This window comes from Cheilinus undulatus, linkage group 13 (genome assembly GCF_018320785.1).
Source record: "Cheilinus undulatus linkage group 13, ASM1832078v1, whole genome shotgun sequence".
Classification (NCBI taxonomy): Eukaryota; Metazoa; Chordata; class Actinopteri; order Labriformes; family Labridae; genus Cheilinus; species Cheilinus undulatus.
The window spans coordinates 1,420,897-1,447,328 of record NC_054877.1 but is presented as its reverse complement, the minus strand read 5'-3'; the positions used below and the strand labels follow the sequence as shown (position 1 = coordinate 1,447,328).

General features: G+C 43.5%; 1 protein-coding gene across 5 annotated transcripts in view; it reads right to left on the bottom strand.

The window, feature by feature from the left end:
• asph (aspartate beta-hydroxylase) overlaps nt 1-26,432 on the bottom strand; it is a 74,084-nt gene that overhangs the window by 11,167 nt on the left and 36,485 nt on the right. For 4 of the 5 annotated variants that reach the window (XM_041802827.1, XM_041802829.1, XM_041802826.1 and 1 more), the window contains 4 exons: nt 24,111-24,179; nt 7,718-7,801; nt 6,370-6,444; nt 3,986-4,089 (listed from right to left, as the gene is read on the bottom strand). In XM_041802827.1, coding sequence (XP_041658761.1) covers nt 3,986-4,089; nt 6,370-6,444; nt 7,718-7,801; nt 24,111-24,179 — 332 coding nt within the window. The remainder of the gene's footprint in view (nt 1-3,985; nt 4,090-6,369; nt 6,445-7,717; nt 7,802-24,110; nt 24,180-26,432) is intronic. The other variant, XM_041802830.1, reaches the window with a different exon arrangement.

The following is a 26,432-nucleotide window of genomic DNA, read 5'->3' as shown; positions in this document are numbered from 1 at the left end:
GGTTAAATGGTGTAAAAAGGTGGTTAAATGGGTTAAAATTGGTTAAAAAAAAGGGCAAAATTGGTCAAAAAAGTGGCCAAACAAAAGCAAAGTGAGTGAAAACTGGCAAGAAGGTGGAAAATAGATCACAAGTGGCAGAAAAGAGGCAAAAAGGGTTAAAGTTGCTAAAAGGTCGTTAAAAGTGATGGAAAAAATTGGCAAAAAAATCTCTGGGGTCTTTTCAGGGGCCCACTCTCTAGGTTTATTCAGGGGCCCATTCTCTCAGTTTATTCAGGGGCCCATTCTCTGGGTTTTTTCAGGAGCCCACTCTCTGGGTTTTTTCAGGGGCCCTGTCTCTGGGTTTATTCAGGGGCCCACTCTCTAGGTTTATTCAGGGGCCCATTCTCTGGGTTTATTCAGGGGCCCATTCTCTGGGTTTTTTCAGGGGCCCACTCTCTGGGTTTTTTCAGGGGCCCTGTCTCTGGGTTTATTCAGGGGCCCACTCTCTAGGTTTATTCAGGGGCCCATTCTCTGGGTTTTTTCAGGGGCCCATTCTCTGGGTTTTTTCAGGGGCCCACTCTCTGGGTTTTTTCAGGGGCCCTGTCTCTGGGTTTATTCAGGGGCCCACTCTCTGGGGTTTTTTCAGGGGCCCACTCTCTGGGTTTTTTCAGGGGCCCTGTCTATGGGTTTATTCAGGGGCCCACTCTCTAGGTTTATTCAGGGGCCCATTCTCTGGGTTTATTCAGGGGCCCACTCTCTGGGGTTTTTTCAGGGGCCCACTCTCTGGGTTTATTCAGGGGCCCACTCTCTGGGTTTATTCAGGGGCCCACTCTCTAGGTTTATTCAAAGGCCCACTCTCTGGGTTTATTCAGGGGCCCATTCTCTGGGGTCTTTTCAGGTGCCCATTCTCTATGTTTATTCAGGGGCCCACTCTCTAGGTTTTTTCAGGGGCCCACTATATGGGTTTTTTTCAGGGGCCCACTCTCTAGGTTTATTCAGGGGCCCACTCTCTGGGGTCTTTTCAGGGGCCCTGTCTCTAGGTTTATTCAGGGGCCCACTCTCTAGGTTTTTTCAGGGGCCCACTCTGTGGGTTTTTTTCAGGGGCCCACTCTCTAGGTTTATTCAGGGGCCCACTCTCTGGGGTCTTTTCAGGGGCCCTGTCTCTAGGTTTATTCAGGGGCCCACTCTCTAGGTTTATTCAGGGGCCCACTCTCTGGGTTTATTCAGGGGCCCACTCTCTGGGTTTATTCAGGGGCCCACTCTCTGGGTTTATTCAGGGGCCCACTCTCTGGGTTTATTCAGGGGCCCACTCTCTGGGTTTATTCAGGGGCCCTGTCTCTGGGTTTTTTCAGGGGCCCACTCTCTGGGTTTTTTCAGGGGCCCTGTCTCTGGGTTTATTCAGGGGCCCACTCTCTAGGTTTTTTCAGGGGCCCACTCTCTGGGTTTTTTCAGGGGCTCTGTCTCTGGGTTTATTCAGGGGCCCACTCTCTGGGGTTTTTTCAGGGGCCCACTCTCTGGGGTTTTTCAGGGGCCCTGTCTCTGGGTTTTTTCAGGGGCCCTGTCTCTGGGTTTATTCAGGGGCCCACTCTCTAGGTTTATTCAGGGGCCCATTCTCTGGGGTTTTTTCAGGGGCCCACTCTCTGGGTTTATTCAGGGGCCCATTCTCTGGGGTCTTTTCAGGGGCCCATTCTCTATGTTTATTCAGGGGCCCACTCTCTGGGTTTATTCAGGGGCCCATTCTCTGGGGTCTTTTCAGGGGCCCATTCTCTGGGTTTATTCAGGGGCCCATTCTCTGGGGTCTTTTCAGGTGCCCATTCTCTGGGGTCTTTTCAGGGGCCCTGTCTCTGGGTTTATTCAGGGGCCCACTCTCTGGGTTTATTCAGGGGCCCACTCTCTGGGTTTATTCAGGGGCCCACTCTCTAGGTTTATTCAAGGGCCCACTCTCTGGGTTTATTCAGGGGCCCATTCTCTGGGGTCTTTTCAGGGGCCCATTCTCTATGTTTATTCAGGGGCCCACTCTCTGGGTTTATTCAGGGGCCCACTCTCTGGGGTCTTTTCAGGGGCCCTGTCTCTGGGTTTATTCAGGGGCCCACTCTCTGGGTTTATTCAGGGGCCCACTCTCTGGGTTTATTCAGGGGCCCAATCTCTGGGTTTATTCAAGGGCCCACTCTCTGGGTTTATTCAGGGGCCCATTCTCTGGGGTCTTTTCAGGGGCCCATTCTCTATGTTTATTCAGGGGCCCACTCTCTAGGTTTTTTCAGGGGCCCACTTTATGGGTTTTTTTCAGGGGCCCACTCTCTAGGTTTATTCAGGGGCCCACTCTGTGGGGTTTTTTCAGCGGCCCATTCTGTGGGGTTTTTTCAGGGGCCCACTCTCTAGGTTTATTCAGGGGCCCACTCTCTGGGGTCTTTTCAGGGGCCCTGTCTCTAGGTTTATTCAGGGGCCCACTCTGTGGGGTTTTTTCAGGGGCCCACTCTGTGGGGTTTTTTCAGGGGCCCACTCTGTGGGGTTTTTTCAGGGGCCCACTCTCTAGGTTTATTCAGGGGCCCACTCTCTAGGTTTATTCAAGGGCCCACTCTCTGGGTTTATTCAGGGGCCCATTCTCTGGGGTCTTTTCAGGGGCCCATTCTCTATGTTTATTCAGGGGCCCACTCTCTAGGTTTTTTCAGGGGCCCACTTTATGGGTTTTTTTCAGGGGCCCACTCTCTAGGTTTATTCAGGGGCCCACTCTCTGGGGTCTTTTCAGGGGCCCTGTCTCTAGGTTTATTCAGGGGCCCACTCTGTGGGGTTTTTTCAGGGGCCCACTCTCTAGGTTTATTCAGGGGCCCACTCTCTGGGTTTATTCAGGGGCCCACTCTCTGGGTTTATTCAGGGACCCACTCTCTGGGGTTTATTCAGGGGCCCACTCTCTGGGTTTATTCAGGGGCCCATTCTCTATGTTTATTCAGGGGCCCACTCTCTAGGTTTATTCAGGGGCCCCCTCTCTGGGTTTATTCAGGGGCCCATTCTCTGGGTTTTTTCAGGGGCCCACTCTCTGGGTTTTTTCAGGGGCCCACTCTCTGGGGTTTTTTCAGGGGCCCACTCTCTAGGTTTATCAGGGGCCCATTCTCTGGGTTTATTCAGGGGCCCACTCTCTGGGGTCTTTTCAGGGGCCCTGTCTCTAGGTTTATTCAGGGGCCCACTCTGTGGGGTTTTTTCAGGGGCCCACTCTCTAGGTTTATTCAGGGGCCCTGTCTCTGGGTTTATTCAGGGGCCCACTCTCTGGGTTTATTCAGGGGCCCACTCTCTGGGTTTTTTCAGGGGCCCACTCTCTGGGGTTTTTTCAGGGGCCCATTCTCTGGGTTTTTTCAGGGGCCCACTCTCTGGGGTTTTTTCAGGGGCCCACTCTCTGGGTTTACTCAGGGGCCCCCTCTCTAGGTTTATTCAGGGGCCCATTCTCTGGGGTTTATCAGGGGCCCATTCTCTGGGTTTTTTCCAGGGGCCCATTCTCTATGTTTATTCAGGGGCCCAGCCAGATCTCCAAGGCACACTAATCTAGAACCACTGGATAAAACCACTCTGAGGGGAAAACTGGGAATGATGGGATGAGAGGCTCTGAATCCCCCATAGGAGATTCTTCAGAACCATTCAAACCCTGACTCTACTGTTGGGACTGGGCCCACTAACAGGACAAGGGTCTTGTAAGGAGGTTAGGGGCTTGGTCTAGACCTTTAGTCTGAACATAAATCCATACTAATATCACTGCAAGATTTGGAACCTCAGAGTTTCCTGGTGTGGAAGCTTGGTGTGGAGGATGATGGATTAAATAGTGAATATTAACGGCCTCTCATCGTTGGCATGGCTGCTGCTGAAGCCAGAGTGGTTCTACTAAAAATCTTTATGACTGAATCCAAACTATCACAGCACTACATCTTCTATCATTTTGTTTTGCATCTGATTTAAAAGTTTAACTTGGAGGAAAAGAGAGGACCAGAATTTGATAAGATTTCAAAAAGAATCTGCAGACCTCAGGAGTCTCTACAGGCTCTGGTTCTGGTTCAGCCTCGGGTTCTGGTTCAGCCACAGGTTCTGGTTCAGCCTCGGGCTCAGCTGCTTCCTCAGGTTCAGGCTCTGCAGAGAGAAACAGAGTTGAGGTGAAAGGTAAAGGTGCTTCCATCTGTCTCACATATCTCTAACTTTCCGACTCCCACCTTCAGTGACAAACTAATCCAGAACAGGAGGGTCTGAGGTCAGGAGTGCTTTCATACAGTCAAAGTCCAGACTGAACATGAGCAGAACACCGAGTCCGTCCGGTCTGGGTCAGGCTGAGCTGTGTTCATGCAGAAGTTAACAGATCATCCACCTTTCAGGTGTGTCGGCACATTTTCACTACATGTTTGTAGCATTTAATCCAGTCTAGTCTAGTCCAGTCTACGTCTAGTTTAGTCCAGTCTAAGTCTAGTCCAGTCTACGTCTAGTTTAGTCCAGCCTAAATCTAGTTTAGTCCAGCCTAAATCTAGTCCAGTCTACGTCTAGTCCAGTCTATGTCTAGTTTAGTCCAGTCTACGTCTAGTTTAGTCCAGTCTAAGTCTAGTCCAGTCTACGTCTAGTTTAGTCCAGTCTATGTCTAGTTTAGTCCAGTCTATGTCTAGTTTAGTCCAGTCTAAGTCTAGTCCAGTCTACGTCTAGTTTACTCCAGTCTATGTCTAGTCCAGTCTATGTCTAGTGTAGTCCAGTCTACGTCTAGATTAGTCCAGTCTAAGTCTAGTCTAGTCTACGTCTAGTTTAGTCCAGTCTACAACTAGTTTAGTCCAGTCTATGTCTAGTTTAGTCCAGTCTACGTCTAGTTTAGTCCAGTCTACGTCTTGTTTAGTCCAGTCTACGTCTAGTTTAGTCCAGTCTATGTCTAGTTTAGTCCAGTCTAAGTCTAGTCCAGTCTACGTCTAGTTTAGTCCAGTCTAAGTCTAGTCCAGTCTACGTCTAGTTTAGTCCAGTCTAAGTCTAGTCCAGTCTACGTCTAGTTTAGTCCAGTCTATGTCTAGTTTAGTCCAGTCTATGTCTAGTTTAGTCCAGTCTAAGTCTAGTCCAGTCTACGTCTAGTCCAGGCTATGTCTAGTTTAGTCCAGGCTATGTCTAGTTTAGTCCAGTCTACGTCTAGTTTAGTCCAGTCTAATTCTAGTCCAGTCTAATTCTAGTCCAGTCTAATTCTAGTTTAGTCCAGTCTAATTCTAGTCCAGTCTACGTCTAGTTATTCCAGTCTAAATTCAGCCTAAGTTCAGCTTTTTCTGACTGCATGTACACGCACATTTTGCCCCTTTTCAGTCATTTTTGCAACCTTTATATAATTTTTAATGCTACTTCCAGCTGTTTTGCCACATGTCACCACTTAGATTGTGGCTCTTGCAAAGGTAGTTTTCAACAGCCTGGCTCTTTGGTTGAGCAGTGCTGAGTAACGCTGGTCTACCTACATTCAAATATAAACTCTGATGGTATGTTCATGGCCTGTACTTCTTCTTACATGACAGCAGATCTATACATGAAATATTTTCTCCCAGAAAAATTGAAAAAGGTAAACTCTGACCTTAGAAATTATCCATTGCAGGCTACAATAATTAGTTTTTTTCCCCCATTCTTGTGTAATTTGTTAACCTTTTTTTGTCTTTATATTTCCATTGCCCCTATTTGCAAGTTCCCCCCTTTTTTTTGCCACTTTGAATCAATTTTTTCTGCTTTTTAACCCCATTTTTCCACGTCTTTTTGCCACTTTATCCTACTTTTGCCTCTTTTTTAAACAATTTTTTGCCTCTTTTACCCTGTGTGTTGATATTTATAATACTTCCCCTTTTTGCCACTCCTTGCTCCTTTAAGCTGCCGTTGCCATTGAATGCCACCTTTTCCCCTATTTTAGCTACTCTTGGTGCTTTTTGTCCATTTTAGTGACTTTTCACTAATTTTTTGCTCAGTTTTTACCACTTTTGGACAATTTTTGTCACCTGTAAAAATTTTTTTTCACTTTTTCTCCCCATTGCCATTTTTTTAACCCAGATTTTGAAATTTTATGCCCGTTTTTCCCTTTTTCACCAATTTTTGCCACTTCTTTGACGCTTTTGGATAATTTTTTGACACTTTAGCCCATTTTTGCCAGTTTTTACCCCTCTTAGATTGCGGCTTGTGTAAAGATTTTCTTTAATAATTTGGCTCTTTGGTGGAGTAACACTGATCTAGAGAGTAGCCTGACACAGAAGCTTGGCTCTCCTAAGACCACGGGCTTAGACGTCACAGATGATGGAAATCTGATCACTGAACTTTGACATTAGCCTGTTTTTATTTCATTTATTGTATGCTTGCATTGGTGAAAAGCCCTCTACTGTCAGAGCTGTGAAATGACATCAAACAGGTGCACAGACATACCTGGTGGGGCTGACGCGGAGTCTTCTGCTGTAGCAGCTTCGATGACTTCTTCCACAACTTCAGGCTCAACAGCCGCTGCCACGAGAGAGAGAAGGTGATGAGAAAGAAGACGAGCAGCGTTAAGGCTTCAGAATGTGGTCGAGTCATCTTCCTAACCAATATTTACTTTATGGATTTAAGGAAAAATAAAAAAATCAAGGAAAAGGAGGCTGTAAAGATGATTCAGATCAGCCGTTTCACTTTTGATGAGCTGCCAACTTTAACGTTTTAGAAAACAGCTGATTTATTTGAAGGGAATGTTTGATTCTTTGCTGAGGTCAGGGCGCTCTAAATCTTACTCTAAAAGCGTTGGTGTGCTGCAGGAGGACTGATCAAACTAGCCGATATCACCAACGTCAGAAATATTTCATAGGTTTTACAGAGTTCAGGTTATCCTTCTCCCACTCTGCTATATCTGTTTTCACTTCAGGTTCAGTAAGTTTAGTAAAAGGTAAATCAGGCCAAAGTGAAAACGGTAAATTGTGGTTAACTTTCAATGGTTTCATGTAGGAGGCTGGCAGGAGAAGATTTTCTTTGACCGTCTCAGTGACTGAGGAGGGGGGTCAGTTCAGTCCTTCCTTTTTGTAATGTGCCGAGCCTTTCTCAAACCCTACCCCTGATTACCTCCACTATGAGCTCTGGTCTGTCCTGATCTCAGGGTGCAGACGGAGTACTTGAACGGAGGTAAACCCTCCAAACATGAGTCTGCACCAGCGCTGACTAATGATAGATGAGGACCAGCTCCACAGTTTATCATTGGGACTCTCCTCACCAGAATCACCCCTAAACCTCCACTACTAGTTTAAAAACCAGCCTAAGGACACAGATTTAAACTTCTGCTATAAAATCAGGAGCTTATTTCAAGTCTTAAGAAAGAAGAAGTGAATGTTTTTGATGTTAAAGCTCCTTAGTTCCTCCGTAACATCAAGCGACGTGGTTCTATGGACATGAAAGTGTGGGGTTTAAAAATCCTGGAGTGATTTTAATCGTCTGGGTTGAGTCATAAATGCATTTACTCAGAGAATAATGGTGGGTACACGGCAGTGACGGGGGGGGGGGGGGGCGTCTAAACGCCTGCTGCTGTGTTCAAACCCTGTACACTGAGGGGTCATGAGGTCAGAGTTCACTCTGTCCCAGGTTTGAGGAAGGCCTCTAGTCTTTGTACTGGTTTCTAACCAGTACTGGTTTCTCATGTTGGGATAAACTCGTCCTGTTACAGCGCCCAGACTTTATGGAGCTATGCCACTAACGTGTTCCTGTGACGAGGGCACGTTTAGATGAAAACGTGTGTGCTGAAGATGAGTGCTACCTTCAGGGGCCGGTTCAGGGGTTTCCACGGGAGCAGAGACTTCTTCACGGCGGGAGGTGACGACGACGACCTTCTCTTTCAGTCCTACATGAGATGATGCACAAGTTTGTTCATGTTGTTTAGTACACACAGTCAGGAGTCCCTCAGACACCAGCCCACAGCTTTATTGTCAACATACATGAAGAGTCTGCACATCACAGTGGAGCTGCACAGAAGGCCAGCACCACGTCAACAACACGATCATCACAGTTCAGCATCATGGAGACCAGCACGGGGTTCTTTTGCTGACTTACAAGTTAGTGCTAAAAATGAGCTGACAGGAACGTTAACGACCGTCAGGGTTCAAACTTCAGCTCCACGCTGAAATGAGGAGACCGAGTCCACATGCCTAAAACATGTCCACATATCAGAAAACTTTATTGACAATAGAATAAAACATCTTTAGAGTTTAGGCTCAAACATTCTTAAATGAACAGATGACACAGATCTCAGTGCTCTGAAAGTTTTTTACTTACTGTGATTGACTCTGACACACCGGAGGAGTTTGAGTGCTTAAAGGTTCAGAGCCTCTTTCCTAAACCTCTAGACCAGCCCTCATCAACTACGTATGTACTAACGACAGTTTTCTCCTAAACAGGCACCTGGCACTGTCTTTCAAATGTTTGTAGTTTTCAGGCTCTAACGGTGAGATCGGTCCCTCTATCACTGACGGCCACAAGGGGACGTCTGAGATATTTTAGCTGAATCTTTCTATGGCTGCCATGTTTCCTGTTACCGAGTTTGACACTAATATGCCGTGTAGTGATGAGTGAAAAACACCTGATGCAAGTTTTTATCATGAATGGACTGATAAATTTGTGTTTAATGTGAACAGCTGATGGTGGGATCTCTGACAAAGTCGATCCTGATGAAACTGTTTCAGCTGATTTTGGAGTTGTTTAACAGCTCTAGAGAGTTATGGAAAAAAAGGATACCTAAAATACACGACATCATGTTTTCTAAATCTGATCATGGTTCTGGGGGCCGGATGGGAAGCTGTGGGGGGCTGATGTGGCCCCTGGGCCGCCAGTTGATGATCACTGCTCTAGATCAGTGGTTCTCAACCCTGGGGTCGCAAGAGAGAGCAAGAGACACACACACACACACACACACACACACACACAAGACTAAGAACATTTTTTTTTAATTACACTGTTCCCACTTAACAATTTTGTCAAATTTTTTTTACCCCTTTTCATCATTTTCCCCACCAATTTTAACGCATTTTCACCATTTAACACCTATTTTTGTCCGTTTTAAACCCTTTCCACCACTTTTTTCTGCTTGTTTTTGCCACTTCTAAACAAATTCTTGCCACTAAAGCTTCATGTGGCCTCTGTTGACCTATTAATGCTACTATTCACCCCTTTTAACCACTTTTTACACCCAGTTTTTCCCATTTTAACCCCATTTCACCATTTTTGCTTGTTTAACCAACAGTTTTTGCTAGTTAATATTTTATCCCATTCCACCAAATTTCCACCCATTTATGCCAAATGGAAGCAATTTCAGCCACATTTTAACTCCTTTATTCCACTATTTATGCCCATTTTTGCCTTTCTGTCATTTTTATCTAATTTATGCCACTTCTAATCCATTTCTGCTACTTTTAAAATCCAACTTCAGCACTTTTTCTATTATTTTGTGCCATTATTAACCTGTTTTAACAATTCTTAAACCTTAACAAAAGGGATTTATATTTTTAAGAAGGCTTTTAACACAAATGAATAAAAAAGGATAGTTGTTTATTGATAAGAGGGGTTATTTTCACATAAAACATGAAATATGGATATCACAGCTTAACTTCACAACGGGCCATGATTTTGCTGCTATCCTTGGTCCTCCAATTGTCTGGGTGCCCTCTTATGCAGGTACTTGTCTCCACATGACTATTCTAGAAAGTGCATGGCTGTGTTCAACCACCTTCAGGTACAGTGGAGGTCCCCAGTCTTGGTTATTTTTGGGGTTGCAGGCTGAAAAGGCTGAGAGCCCCTGCTCTAGATTATCCTTTCATTACTCTAAGCCAGTGGATCAACTGGTCCAGCATCAGGACCCACCAGTCTGTCATACGACAAATCGCGACCCAAGTTTAAAAAAAAAAAAATCTACAGTTTAGTTAATTGAAAACGTTGCAGTTTAAAGCATGATTGGACCAGAATACATGATATGAAAAAGAAAAGGGACAAAAGTTTTGTGCCCTCTTTCCCCATTATTAGTTGAAAATTGTTGTCAATTTTCCAGAGATCTTGAGAAATTACTTTAGAGATAAATTTTAGTATTGGCCATTTAATTTACCTAATTTCACAGAAAAACAAGGAAAATAAAAGGTATCGATGCATGTCCAATAAGGACTTCAAGACACTCACAACCCACTGAAAACTGTTCACCTCCCACACATCAGGTGGTCTAGGTCCTCTACATCCACTCTACAGTTGGAGCAGGTCTGATGGGACTTTTGAAAACTGCTGTTCATTCTGCTACCTCTGGATGCTAGCATGCTAATGTCGCTGAGTGTTGCCATGGTTGTAGTTTACATCCCACACATCAGGTAGCCGTTTACAGCCCGAGCTCTCTGATGTGCCCTCTACAGAGGGGTAACACTAAGTCTACGTGGACCGGAGAACACTGAGAAACTAGAAGCAGACTAAACCGGTGCATGCTTGGAATATCTGGATAAAGAGCTCAGCACTTTCTCAGCCATTTGGGCCACTAAAGCAAACACTCAATATTTTATTGGCATCTTCAGAAAATCTTCATATCAACATTTTTATCCTGGAACCCTTTACCTAAATACTAGAGAGTAGAAAACGTTTGATTTGGAGCAGAACTCTGAGAAAAGAGAGAACACACTTTTAGCAGGTTTTACATCATGAACAGAAACACTGAAACAGATTTTATCTTTGCATATAAAGTGTCTTGATTTAGTGTGTATGTACAGTACAGTCATAGTAACAGCCGGGGGGGGGGGGTGTCAACAGTGTTACCCTAACCCTTTAGCAGCAGACTCCACCAATCAGAGACGCCGCTGACCCTCATGGTCAGCCTGACCTTTGACTCTAATAGTTAGATCCTGTACGGAGGAACTGAATGAGATTTTGACTTCCATAGTACGTCAGCATATCAGGACCACTCTGAAAACAAGGATGGAAACAGAAAACCCGTGAACTCACTGAGATTATAAAGTCATGAACTTACGAACAGTGTTAATTTTGACATCACTTTATAATTTAGTTTTAGTTATAGTCTTTTGCCAAAAATATCTTTCAGTTTTAGTCATAATTTAGTCATCTCAATTGTTTTAGTTTCAGTCTAGTTTTAGTTGACAAAACTTCCCAGCATTTTAATTGATGAAATTTACAGTAAATTTAGTCGACTGATTGGATCTCTCCCCAACTTACCCCACCGCCATGCAGCAAAAGCAGCTGTGATTGGATCTCCCCCGTATCTCATCCCACCTTTCCACACAGCCAGGGTAGCTGTGATTGGATACATGCCTAACTGGCCCCTACATGACAAAATCAGGTCTGATTGGATAAAGTCTCTGTCAAACATTTTCGTCTCGTTTTTATTTGCTGACTAAAATGTCAGTTAATTTAGTTTTAGTTTTTGTCCATGTGCACTTGTTTTTATTAGTTACTGTCTCGTTTTTGTCAGGGGAAAAAGGCTATTAACGAAAACTATAACGAAAATAATTAGTCAACAAAATTAACACTGCTTCCGAGAAAAACTAGAAATATTCATTTATTAGGTTATAAACAAGAAAAATAATCAACCTTTGAGTTTACACAGTAATGAGTTTAAATAGTTTTACATTTACCAGAACCAACACCTCAGAAAGCCGTAGATGGTGTAGACTCTAACTGGATAAAACCGGCTGTAGAACTTTCACTGGAAATGCTTATTTTCAGGGTGGTCCTAAAACACCATTCAGCAGAACTCCTGACACATTTCTGATGCTTTACTAGAGAAATTACATTTCTACATTGATTTAAGGCAGAAAAACATGGTCAAATATTAAACCATTAATAAATATTAACCCTTAGAGCTCACACAGCATGGATCCCTGCCGCAGGCACACCCCTCTGTAAATCATTTAGTAAATTTTGAACTGGAAGTCGTAGACCCCAACTTGTTTGTTCCTGTGAAAGCTCTCCATTGTGCCTTTCTAAATCTATTCTTCATGCACTTGTAGCTCTTACAGAACATTTTCTAGTGAGCCCTGAACTTCACTGACTTCCAGGGGTCTCTGAGGACAGCATTGTTGAAACACTGTTTAGAAAAATGTTAACTTTTGAACCATTAGTCACACACTCTTTTTTCCTCTGAAAGCTGACCATTTTGTCGTTTGTTTGCTACCCTTGGTGTCTCTGTAGTCCTTAAGGACGCCGTTCTAGTTAGCCCAGAACTTCGGTGACTTTTTTAGGGTCTTTAAAGGTTAAATCCACGGCGTTAGATCCCATAATAAGCGTCATTTTGTCCATTTTTAATCTGTTTTCGATCATGTTCTTTGGCTGTCTTCGGTGGGTAGCGCCACGTTTGTTGAGGGCAATGTTTACATGCAATGCATTGTGGGAGGGGCGGTCCTCCAATAGCAGGACATTGTGTCTCTACTGCTTAAAGTAGTGGCACAAATGAATCTAACTGCAAAAGAGCACATGGACTTTTCTTTGTGTGTCTGTAGATATTTTGAAAATCATTAGTCACAGAATGTTTACTTTTTCACTGTTTTGTCTCCAAGAGAGGGAGAACACATCTGTGCAAGAAAATGCTTAGTCACTATTGTTTACTGTGTTATTAAAACAAATCTTTGAATTTCAAATTCTGATTTGTTTTTTTCTTTTGTCTTTAGAGTCCTATACCTTTTTAAATTCAAGTGACATTACTGTAGTAGATATATTCTTAAAGCCCAGGCTGTCCTGATAAAAACGATGTATGGAGCTTGACTGTGAACCACAGGGTCGATGTTTTACAAGCTTTTTAAGACAGAAAGTCCAGACGAGACATGATGGTGAAACTACAGCTGTGAGCTCTAAGGGTTAAATATAAATAGTTGAAAAATGTCATTAGAGACTAGTTTTCTAGTCACCTCTGTTGAAGTTGACCCCAGAGGAAAGCCCTTCACTGAGCAGACATGTTAAGTATGAAACTAAAGCTAACCCCCGACCCTCTGGCTGCACATGCATCGCTCTTATCTACCATATCTTCACTTTTTCAAGCCTCCTTTGGATTTTTCAGCTTTGCTCCTCTTTCTTTTTTCTTTGACAGACTCTGACCCTCTCTCCCCATCTTCCTGTGATGCTTTATTTCCCTCCTTCTCCTCTACTTTCTTTGGCTTCTTGTCCTCTTCCTCCTCATCCAGGTTAGCTTTTTCCTTCCCGAGTTTCTCCAGGGCCTTGGCCGTTTCTACCGCCTCCATCCTCTCCTCTTCCTCTTTCAGCCTGGCAGCCACTCTTTCCTTCACCCTGGCCGATATTTCCTTCCGCCCCAGCTCTAGCTCCTTCTCCTCCTCCTCTTTGGCCAGAATCTCTCGGACCTCGGCCAGAGCCAACTTGGCAAGCTTCTTGGCCTCCACGCGTTCATGGATGATGGCCAGCTGCTGCTTTAAAGCTTCCCGCAGTTTCCAGCCCACGTCTCTGGTTGGAGAAGATTCTGGATGAATGAGCAACAACACCGTTTGGTGGCCCGATCATTGCCAGTGTTAGTTTAGATCATGTGACTCTTCACTTTGTTATTTGGCATGACCACACATCAGACAGGCATGGATGTGAGCGACGGACCCTGCTGAGGCTGCATGCCATCCCACCGTCTCCTAGAAGCAGACGGCTCTGAATCCTGGTTAATTCTTTACCTCCAAAAAGCCCTGTGATTGGTCCAGAGGGTAGCACTGGGTGATGCCAGTCTGAATCATGCCTACAGGCATGCTGGGATAATGGCTGCACACCACAAATTTATCCAAACTACCTGCTGAAATTCGTAAATATTGGAAGTCCACACCATCTGTGTCTCAGTGCAAAAACGCCACATCCTCTGGTTTAACTGAATCAGTAACTACACTTTCAGTCTGCAGATTAAACTTAGACTACATCTGACAGAATCTAAACTCTTTCACTAAATCACCCGAGCACTGACACGGCTTTAGATGACAGGCACAATAGTATTAAAACAGACAACAGCTCTGTTAATATCACACAACATAAAAGCAGAGGAGTATACCATTAATCAGCTCAAGGCCAGATCACAAACTCAGTCAAGGCATCACCAAAAGTTCAGTCATCACTGCACCACAATCAGACTCATGCAGGTTTCTGCAGGATGATACCTTTCTTAGGCCCCGTCCTGGCCGAGTCTCCAGGTTTCTCATCTACGGTTGCAGACAAAAACACAGGAGTTACGTCAACCATTCATCAGTGTGATTCTTAGCCGTTATAAATAATGAGACGTAGTCGATCTATCAGCCCGACTTTTTCCACAGCCATTCTCTAAACCAGTGTTACACAACCCTGCTCAACCACAGAGCCAAATTTTTGAAAATACTTTTGCAAGAGCCACAATCTAAGTGGTGAAAAGTGGCAAAAAAGGCTTGAAGTAGCAATTAAATACATTAAAGATGGCAAAAATGATCGAAAAGCAGCAAAAATGGATGAAAAGGGGCAAAAATGGTGAGAAAAAGTGGAAAAAGAGTCTGAAAGTAGCAAAAATGGGTGAGAAGTCACGAAAGAAAGAGTTCCAGGTAGCAAAAAAATGGTCCAAAAGTGGCAAAAAAAGAATAAAAAGTGACTAAAATGGGCAAAAAGCAGCAAAGAGTGGCAAAAAAATAGGAAACAAGTGGTATTCAACCGCAAAAGGATGCTAAAATGGGCAAAAAAAAAAAAGGTTAAAAGGAAAAGATGGGATAAAAGTGGCAAAAACAAGTTGCAAAAATGGACAAAAAATAAGAAACTAATGCTATTTGATGGCAAAAGGATGCTTAAATGGGTGAAAAAAGGCCAAAAATTGTGAAAAGGGGCAGAAATGAGATAAAAGTAGCAAAAATAAGTTTCAAAACTGAGCAAAACATTGGAAAAAGGGGGTATTTAATAGCAACATATAATTAGCTTAAATGGACAAAAAGTATTAACAAAATGGTGAAAAGGGCAAAAAATGGGAAAATAGTAGGAAATAAGTTGTATTTCATGACAAAAGGATGCTTAAATGGGTGAAAAGTGGCAAAAAAAATTGTAAAAAGGGGCAAAAGTGTTTCCCTTTTTTTTTTTAGGTTTTTTGGGGGAATAACATTTTAGATTTAGACATAAAAGAGCCACATGTGGCCCCAGAGCCACACGTTGAGTATCGCTGATCTAAACCAGTAGGTCTTCATTAGGCATGAAGCCACTGAAGCCTTAGGCTGGAGTAAGCCACACTGACCTTTGGAGGAAGTAGCCTCCTAAATTAGGTAAGAATCTGGCAAGCTTATGGATCAGTCCGGTTCAGACTGGTTAAGATCTGGACTGACTGCTGCTTAGGGGAGGCTGATGGTCCACAGACTGGGCTCATCAGGTGTGGAGAAAAATCCTCCAGTCTTTCAGAATCAAGCTTGAGCCTCTCCTCTGGGAACAGGAAGAACCTGTTCTTAAATCATGCATTTAAACAAACACACACCCTGGACAAATCCACAGACAACAGAGCTGCTGTTGGTTTCTGTCATCCGTGCTTGGAGAAACAACGAGAAGAGTTCATAATGAAGAAGGCCTCTCCTCTGACAGATGCAGCACACCTGTGACCGTTCCTCCAGCTCTGATGTGAAACACAGCTACAGAGCTGCTGGTGCTGCTGCACAGTCCCAAACCAACCTGGCATCTACGAGTGTGTGAGGATGAAATCTGAAAATGCTGCAGACATTTGTTAAAGAAATACACACAGCAGTGATAGTGGGAGCATTCTCACTGATAGACCATCACTCAGGCAGTCATGTGATCAGAGTCATGTGATCAAAGAGACAGCAAACACGGTGAGCAGCAGCAGCTGAAGTCATGCTCAAAATAACCCATCGCTTAGATGGGAGGATGTTTAAAAATGCAAGTGTCTACAAAAAAGGCTGACCTCACATCTACTCGTCCTTTACCTTTAGACATTTAACCATAGTAAATGTCTGTTTTCCCTGTTGGTGAAGGTCGATCTATCGCCTTCTATTTAGGCGTTTCTGCATTAGAGAGAAGGTTTTTCCATTGACCCATCTATTTATGTTAAAGATTCTCCATTTCAAATTAGAGATCCATCATAAAGTATAATCTTAACGGTCACTGGTAATGTTAGCTGTGATGAACGCAGACTTGACCCAAGTTTAACTTTCTGAATTAAATTACAGGAAAATTCTGAGCTTTTTCAGGATGCACCTGTTTGGACAGAATCCTGTAAACTGTCTTTTTAACAAGACTGAGGTACATTACTCTGATCAGATTCATGTCGTCATGGAAACAGACTCCTTAAAGAGTGACAGATGCACTCCAATGAAAAGATGCTGCTTCATCACAGCAGCATCAAAAGAACCTCGAGGAATGGTTCAATATGTGGATTATACACTAAAATAGCTCATGTCCACCAGCGGCCCAGTTCAGTTTGGTACGGGACGGTACGGGTCCCAAATAACCGACCCGTATCGCCCTACTTTTTTGGCACCCTTCCTTGCATGTGAGGAGCTCCTCTATCTGGCCCAAAAGGGTGGAGCTACAGACAGCAGCTTGCTGATTGGTTGAAAGAATCATCACTTCCTGGTAACAATCACAAATATGGAACCTGCCGTGTTTAACTGTCCCGTGGATTTCAGAAGATCATTATCAGGGCGATATTTCTAATCAATGATGTTGGTGTGTAGTACCGCCCTGTGGACGACCATGGAGGTGCAGACCTTCCTGGCGACTGTGATGATGAGGAGGTGCAGAGGGAGCTGTGAGGAATGAGAAAGTTTTCTGACTGGTGTCACAGACGATGGCTGAGTAGGGATACCAGCAGAATGCTGAGCAGCGCAAAAAGCTCTGGAGTAGATCTACAGTACTGTGCAGAAGTTTTAGGCATGTTTGGGCTGAAATCTGAGGCTGAAGGAAGGCATGTAATGGCGAGTACACCCACCTGAGGGCCCCATCGGGTGGGAAAGAGGAATGACACAACCCAGGTCATGCTCTGGGTGTCTTTGTATATTACCAAGGGTATGGGAAAATAACCTGATGAAAACAAAACAAAAACGACAGCTTGAGGGCAGAGTTATGGGTAGATGTGGCGCTTATACATAGCCTAGGGTACTGTTAGGGCGGGTAGGAGGGTTGCCACACCCCCCTGGTTGTCGTGTGTACGATCTAAGCACCCGAAAACTGTTGGTGGTTGCTGGGCTTACTACCAAGGCTGCAAAGGCCCGGACAAAGAAATGCCGTTACGCTCGACCTTGGCTGCTGAGCGACACACGTACATGTCAGATGTGTGGACACTGACTCTAGCTGCCCTCCCTCCTCTCTTCAGCCTGGGGTTGTGGAACATCAGGACCTGTGAGAACCATTAGCACTCTGCATGCCTAAAATTTCTGCACAGTACTGTAGAAAGACAGAGGAGCACAACAGTTGGAGCCAGTTTGACATGACGGATGCAGTCTAAGGCCACAGACTGTCCTACAAACCTTCATGGTCATTCCAGAGTCCACTTTCACCCACTACTGCTATTAGTGTCAGTACACATCCCCCTCCAGAGGTTTGAAGTCTCACCCATCCTAACCAGAACTGATGTTAATTTGAAAATAAAGCCCTGAGCAAAGATCAGTGATAAAAAAATTATGAAGCAATACTCCTTATTCTGCAAACTGTGCTCTGTCTTCAGCCATGCAGGTCTCTGAGTCAGTTAAAATCACCTTAGCACCATGAGAGCTAAATCATCCGCCTGTTAGCCAAAGGCAGCTTTTACTTTAAGTGTCCTGTAAAAGCTGGAGTAGTTTACAATGTCCCCCTCCTAAATCCAGCAGTGTAAAGGATGCTAAACATTCTGGGTCCATGGCAGAAAAGACACATCTCTGAAGAGCAGGGATGGAAAAATCTCCACGAAGTTGCTCAAAGCAAAACAAAAAACAAAACGGTGCTGATTAAAAGCAGCGTTTAGAGTCAGGTGCATGGAGAGCGATGTCTGCTCATGGCTGAAATTAACAGAAGAGTAACGGGTAAGTTCAGAGTAGATGTCCAAGTTTTTGAAAATAAAAACAGTGAGACATGCAGAGTTCTCCAACCAGACTAATCACTGAGAAACAGGAGAAAAGCTGCTTTCAACATAAATGAAGGATCTAAGCAGTTCGACCCCTGCTCGGTCACACACTTTTAGAAATGATGTTCTGCTGCTAAAATTAGTCTCCAGATCCAGTTTAACCAGAATGGATTCCCTGTTGTGTCTCTAATTCTTTGTTATTAGATTTATTTTAGTTTCACGGTCGACTCCCTGTGCAAGCAGACTCCACCTGTGTCATAAACAAACTCCTCCTCTTCCTCGCTGTGCATCAGTTCAGTCCCTCTTCCTCTCTCCTGTCTGCCTTTACGTCAAAAAGAAAAAGTAGGGTCTCCAGACCTGCAGAGCTGAGAGGCAGATCCGTTTTACTCCAACAAGAAAGAATCTGAACCAGTGGCACATGTTTACAGCCTTTATATCCTTATCTAGTTACAGACAGCACGTCATCACCAGGTAGAAATACATGAGGGTTAAGTTTAACAAAGTAAAAAAGTCATGCTTATCTCATAGTCCAGAGGAAATATCTCAGGAATCACTGTTTATGGCATGCAGCAATAGAAAAGACAAAAAGTTAGCGGGAGCAGCTGACAAAGTGCACATCATCTTCACATTTGGAGTTATTCAGGGACAACGGCTTTTGCCTCCATTCTTCCAAAAATTATAAAAGATTCTACAAAAAGGTTTAAGACAGTTCTTCTAAAGTGTTCCTGAGATTTGTCCTTATGTCCACCTGGAAATGACATCATGGAAAACTTCAACGGCACATCTCTGTCGAGATTCTGTCGACTCCAGCTCACCGCTGGATGTCCGGTCTGACTCCAGGAGGTCTAGAGGGTCAAGTCTGGGTGGATTGGCCTCACAACAGTGTCAGACAGGGATACTCATACCTAAAGATTCTGGCCTGATTCAGTTTCCAAACCCTGCCGAAGATAGACGTTTATCCTGGGAACGTTTTCCCAACACGTCAGTCTTTTCTGAGCGCCGCATCTGGCCTGAGGCTATTGGTTTTGAAGGCCGACTATGACTATTTTCTGACCCTGATTCCCATCATCTTTAGCGCCTCTTCTTCTGACCCTGTCCTCATCTTCGTCCTCCTCGTCCTCTTCCTGGGTCTCCAGGACTCCTGAGTTACCGTGTTCGTCCTCCTCCAAGGACTCCAGGGGATTTATCAGACCGTATAGGAAAGTGAAGAAACTGTTCAACCAATCAGTTCCGCTCTCCTCCACTTCTTCTAACCAATCCAGAACCTCGGATTCACCCTGACCACCGCCCTTACTGGTCAGGCCTACGCAAAAAAGAGGGAATGAGGGATGGAAGCAAAGGTTGATGAAGTGGAGGGGAAACCGTGTGGCGAAATTAAAAAAAGGGTGTATTATAAATGATAAAATGAAGATGTGATGAAACAGGGATGAAAGCAGAAGGGAAAGAAATAAGAGGAGAAGGTAAGAGAAGTTTTAGGCGTAGGTTAGGCAGCTAGGGAACTACTCAGACTTTAACATCAGCATCTAAAAGCAAACGGTCTAACATGGTTAGGGATGGAGATCCAGACCCTCGCAGTGTTTCAGAGCCAAACACAAAAACGTTTAACTTATCCATACTGCTATCAGAGCTCCTGGATCCTCAGTCTAAATCAAACCTGGTTTTACTACTAAGTCTCCTGTTTAAAGGGAGGTTCCAGAAAATAAGAATTAAACTCACTAGAACCAAATACAGCAATCAGAGGGAATTAAACAAGTCACATGTTCAAGTCTACCTCCAGGAGAAGAAAAAGGTTTTATGATAAACTAGATTCAGTTAGGAGGTAAATGTGTTTTTAAGCAGATTTTATTAGATAGAAAAAAAGTTTGTATTTACACAGTCATTAAACTTTGTCTATAATAAGAAAAGGACTGATAGCAGTATTGATAAGGATGGATCGTAGAAGGGTGATATGAATTTAAAAACTAAACATTCCCATGATTCCCATCCCTACACATGACAAACATTTACACTGCACCGTCCAAAGTAATTTAGAAGTTCAGATAAATGCAGCTCCGTGTGATGAAGTTGGTGTGTGGCGTGTGTGTGCTCAGGCCTGGATGCATTGAACAGTGTGTGTGAGCCAAAGGGGGGCTGAGGAGGGGGTCGAGAGCTTTAGCCTGGTACGAGTACAGACCATCGAATGTGATTGGCCCTTAGTCATTACTTTGTTCTCGTTGTAAATTATAGAGAAAAGTCACCAGGGTGCATTTCGAGCTAAAAACAGCTGGAAATGTCAGACTGGGTGCTGAGCTAGCACCAGGTTCAGCTCACACTTCACCATCAGTAAAGGTGTTAAACACCAAGCTCCTTGTAGGAAGCACGCAGAGCCCACTGTTGCTGTGGACTCAAACTTTGGAAGACTTTTCTCCATGTTAAATAAAAATTTAATAAATCAAAACCTTTCCTAAATCTGCTCCTGAGAAGAATACTACGCTCGTGAGCGAGTCGCTGTCACCGCCTGGCCTGCTTCCTCTTCCATCCTTTAGTCTGAGCTGTTGAGGTCTCTACTCTAGGTCTCTAGGCTGTTGAGGACCCTTGGTCTGGTCCGTCTCTGGGACATCAGGCGTCTGAGCTGATGTCTAATCCCTTCACTGATTTTATCCTGTACAGAGACAAGCAGCATCTCCCTCATCCCGCTTCAGCTGAAAAAGCAAACTTTAGTGTTCTTGGTCTAACACTGGGACGTCCCGATCTCTGAGACTCAGGCATCAACTCCACCTTCACAGAAATACTCCGTCTAACGTCTGTCTGTGTGAGGCCATCCAAAGACTTGATCACCAACGCCAGTCTCACAGACCTTTCCACAGCAGGTCAATGACCACATCCTCACAAATGCACCAGGGTTCAGATCGTTCAGCTGTACCGAGGCCCTCATTAACGGGACCATCTCCATGGTAACCACCGGCAGCTGTCTAAAGGTTCTGAAGCCTCATACCTGCGGACTTCCTACTCCACTCAGACTGCATCTGCTGTATGGTTCAGGTCGTCACTGGAAATGTTCAAAAGCATGTCACATGACTTCAGTCACATGACTCCTGATTGGATCAGGGACTGAGAAGAAAATTTGGGCCTGGCACTTTGGGCTCAAACTGGCCTCCATAACAGGAGATGTGACCGTTTACACTGGTCCTTTGTCCTTCTAACACTAGAGCTACCCAAACTACGACGTCGCTCAGAGGTTAGTGCGCAGACACGTCTAATGGCGTTCTAACGGTCTCCCACGTGTTCAGAGGGGGGTGAGGTGGACACATCACCTCTAATTAAGTAAAAGGACGGAAGTATGCACCCATGGTAAAATGCATTAGATCTTCACATTTAAAGGCCTGAATGTAACATATATGCTACAGAGGTACATTTACTGACACAAACACAAAACTGTGTTTAAATACTTCAGAATAATCTGCTCTGCTTTGATTCACGCCTGATGGTTCTGCAGACGTCTGCTCCATCTCAGTCAGGGCTGTTCTCCAACAATGACAGCCGTGTTCTTCTAAACTCAGGAACTCAAAGATGAACACGTGTGTAAACAGATCTTTAGATGTGAGCGGGCCATTCAACGGCCATTATGAAGCACAGACCAGAGGGCTGCTGCCCTGCTCTATGGAGCTAAATGGACTAAGAAAGAAAATCATACCGGCCATAAAGTGCATCAGCCCACCAGGAAAATGTGTCAGACTGCCAGAGTACAGCTAGGTAGTTCTTGAATGTCATCTTTCATTTAAAAACTATTTATTCTGCTTTCAATCACTGAAAGACAGAAAATCACAATCTGCCCAAAACTGTGTTTGCAGGTTAAGAATAAATAATTCAGCCAAAGAAAATGCAGCCGTTGCATGTCTGATATCTGCTCCATTCAACAGGCTCCTGAGGATTTTTGAGGATTACATACAACTCTTAAATTTCCCTCTTTCGAGAACGATGCCATTTAAATCATTTAATCAGAGGAGCCTTACTAAACACTTCATACCTATCAGTGATGCAGGGCTTCCAACACACACACCCTCACAAACACACAGATGTGTGCAGGTCTGGTGTTAGAAGTTGCTCCCTTACCGATGGTTGCATCAGAGATGCCACTAAGAATATAAAGAACACCAGTCTACCAACCAGCCACGGCATTGGATAACTTCATTGTCAATTAGGTTTTATGGCAACGACTCAACGATGTTCATCAACGACAGACAAGAGGCTAGAAACCTTCAGACAGCGCTCCGTCATCAGACCGTCAGAGCAGACATTCTAGCTTTGAGACCTGATGGAATAAAGCCATAGAGGTGCTGGCAGACATTGAAGATCATTAATATAAACCCCATTGTTTGTCGTCTATGTCTGTCAAAACTCAGGAGAGATGAGATGTGTGCACGCCACAGACACAGGGCCAGAGGAGGAACCATTAGTGTAAGTCACAGAAATGACCGCTAATACAACCACGACCTTTAATTATCACACAAATACTGATATCAACGTATATACATAATAATATTAAAAACCTTTGAAGGATTAGGCTTCACTTTATCAGGAAAAACTGTAGAGTTGGTTAGATCTGTATGAAGATGTATGAACGTCATCTGATTGGTTAGATCTGTGTGAAGATGTATGAACGTCATCTGATTGGTCAGATCTGTGTGAAGATGTATGAACGTCATCTGATTGGTCAGATCTGTGTGAAGATGTATGAACGTCATCTGATTGGTTAGATCTGTGTGAAGATGTATGAACGTCATCTGATTGGTTAGATCTGCTCTTAAACATCATCTGATTGGTTAGATCTGCTCTTTAACATCATCTGATTGGTTAGATCTGCTCTTTAACATCATCTGATTGGTTAGATCTGCTCTTCAACATCATCTGATTGGTTAGATGTGCTCTTCAACATCATCTGATTGGTTAGATCTGCTCTTAAACCTCATCTGATTGGTTAGATCTGCTCTTTAACATCATCTGATTGGTTAGATCTGCTCTTAAACATCATCTGATTGGTTAGATCTGCTTTTTAACATCATCTGATTGGTTAGATCTGCTCTTAAACATCATCTGATTGGTTAGATCTGCTCTTAAACATCATCTGATTGGTTAGATCTGCTCTTTCACATCATTGATTGGTTAGATGTGCTCTTCAACATCATCTGATTGGTTAGATCTGCTCTTTAACATCATCTGATTGGTTAGATCTGCTCTTTAACATCATCTGATTGGTTAGATCTGCTCTTTAACATCATCTGATTGGTTAGATCTGCTCTTAAACATCATCTGATTGGTTAGATCTGCTCTTAAACATCATCTGATTGGTTAAATCTGCTCTTAAGTGTCATCCTGAGGTCGCAGCAGTTCTCGTCCTGTGCTGACAGTGTCCTGCCAAAGTAAGATCCTCTCTTAGATCACCTCAGCTTCATCATCAGTATGATGTTTCTGTCGCCCGTCTTCATGAGGCGAGGACAAATAGAGACATGTAAAGTATATTTACTTTTTGGTTACTCAAAAGTCTGTTAAAGATATCTGGTGTAGAAAAACCTTACCACCTTTAGTTTTTTATTATTATTTATATCTAATAAATATAAATAATATACACAATATGCATACTGTGTGTTCTGTTTTTTACAGGAGGGATCACTAAAAATCAAAGCACACAGTTCCCGTCAGCTTGTTGTCCATCGATACCTCATTATGTACATGTCTGCATTTGAAACACCAACAGGGTAAACATCTGGCTCTAAAGGCCGTCGAGTAGCCTACCTGATTCAGATTAACGTTTTTAATGGGATAGATTGATATTCACTTTGGACAAATACACACACCACAGTGATTCAGCTCTGTCATTCATGGGTCAACTCTGTCATTGTAAGTCATGCAAAAGAAACCCAAATTAAAATATCAGAAATAAACACATTTATGATTCTCTGACATCGGTTGCCTGCAGAAGGATTACACTCCTTAAAATCAGTTTGTAGAGTATCACTAGTATTAAAAACTTCTAATGATAAAGTAAAGACACTCAGGAGACCAATCTGTAAAAAAGAATCACACATTTGAGTTTTACTTTCTGCAAGCAACCAACACCAAACACTGACATCAGCTGTAAATTAGAGATTGATCAACTTGCCTAAGAGAACTTTAGCATCCTCGACATCAAAATCACCATCGCCATCTGTGTCGTATGCCACCAGTTTACCTACAGCAGCAACAAACACACATGTTGGTTCTCTCAGAACAAGGCTGCACTGATTACTGGACATTTGCATGCATCATTAACAGACACGTCAGGAATTCACCAAGCTTGTAGGAGATGAGTCACACATTATCTAAGAGTCCTGCTGTCTTTGGATGGGCTGATGGATCCTCCGTTTCACTGATTGTTCTTTTCTGATTGGTCAGTCTATGCGTTTAAAGCTTGGTGGATTCCTTCAAAGTAAAGCTCCTGTATTCTCTAAACCTGGGTTCTGTCTTCACATGTTGGCATGTGCTGCTGTCTTTTAGGCTCAGTGTTTTGGAATTGGTCAAGTAGATGAGCTAACAGGGCTTTTACTGCAACAGATCTGCCAGCTGAAACCACTAAAATCACTAAAATGGTTTGCCTTTTTGCCACTGCAGGCTCAGACTGTTCTGAGTTGAACCATGAAGAAAGTCGAGGCGTCTCTGACCCCATTATCCAGGTATGCCGGTCTGACTCCAGCAGATTAGAGCTAGCACAGTTCTGGTTGTACTAGCATGCTTCCATGTATACTAAAAGTCCAGTGAGATGAGCAGCACCTCAGCTTTTCTAACTTCATGTAAATGTAGTCAGAGTGAAATACACTAACCAGCTAATCTACCATGCTCCAAACAACAGAAGCCTCTGAGGTGCAGGACAAAGAAGAGGGGACCCTGATCTGTCAGCAGGGTCTTCAGTTCTGGGCAGTGGCAGGCAGACCACCACAAACATGGTTCAGCACTTGGCTGTCAACCAAAGCTACGTGACCAATTCAAGAGACGACTGGAGCGCCCCGTTTTTATGAAAACGTTAAAAACCCCACATCAGCTAGGTCCCAGGTTTATAAAAGAACAGGAGCTCAGAGAGGGTAAATGTGGGGACACAGGAAATGGATATGTGAACTACAGGTTCTAGCTAAAGAGTACTCTTTACAACAATAACTGTAAACAACATTTGTGAGTCTAGTCTCAGAGCTGCTGGGTTAATACAGGGTATCTGGGCAAGATGGATGAGATGAACGTGAAGAGCCCTGGATCCAAAACAGAACAGAAAAAACAGAATCTACAAAATTGACACTCTCTTAAGTCATTCAGATTCAGAGCTCCAATAAGAGTCTTAAAGCTGGCCTGATAACCAGGTAAGAAACCTTAGCCAGGTGTTTGTGAACCAGGGGAAATGAAGACTGAATGCTGCTAACCCTAGAGCACACTGGCAGAGTTACCAGGTAGTGACTGAGTCCAACTGCTCGAACCAGGGGATGACTGAGGGATTACCTCCTAAACCTTTACTGAGCAGGTACTTTAAATTCACTGGTTAATCACACATAATGCCTCTTAAACCAGGGGTTCTCAACCTTGGGGTCAGAACCCCATTGGGGGTCACGAGACACTAAGAGGGGGTCTCCAAATTCCCTAAAAAAAAAAGAACATTTTTTGAATTCCACTGTTGTCACTTTACACCAATTTTACCAAATTCTAACCAGTTTTCATCTTTTTTTCCATGAATTTTAACACATTTTTGCCATCCAACATGTATTTTTTGCCATTTTAAACCCTTTTTACCACTTTTTTCTGCCTGTTTTTGACACTTCTAAACCAATTTTTGCCACATAAGCCACATGTTGCCTCTGTTGACCCATAATTGCCACTATAATCCCATTTTACCACTTTTAATGCCCATTTTTTTCCCAATTTAACCAAATTTACTATCTGATATGCCAATATTTACCAGTTTGACCAATTTCTGCCAATTTCTGCCTATTTTGTCTTTCTCAGTTAGCACTATTTTGCCAGTTTATATCGATTTTAACCCATTTTCGCCAATTTAAAGCCTTTTTTTGTTCTCTTTTACCACTAGTACACCCATTTTTGCTTTTTTTCTGCTATTTTTTGCCATTCTTATATAATTTGTGCCACTTTCAACCCATCTCTGCTCCTTTTAAGATCTAATTTCCCCACTGTTTACACCATTTTTTTTTCATTTTTAACCCATTTTTATTCTTTTTTTTAATAACAAAATAGATTTACATTTTTAAGAACGCTGTACTACACAAATGATCTAACAAAGAGACTTGTTTCTTTGATAAGAGTGGTTATTTTTTCAGGTTTAATATAGAATACGCACATCACGGCTTAACTTTACAATAGACTATGATTTTGTTGACCCCCATGGGCCCCCAGCTTGGCTGGGCCCCAGAAAGCTCCCCCCTTTATCCCCCCTAATGGACGGCCGTGT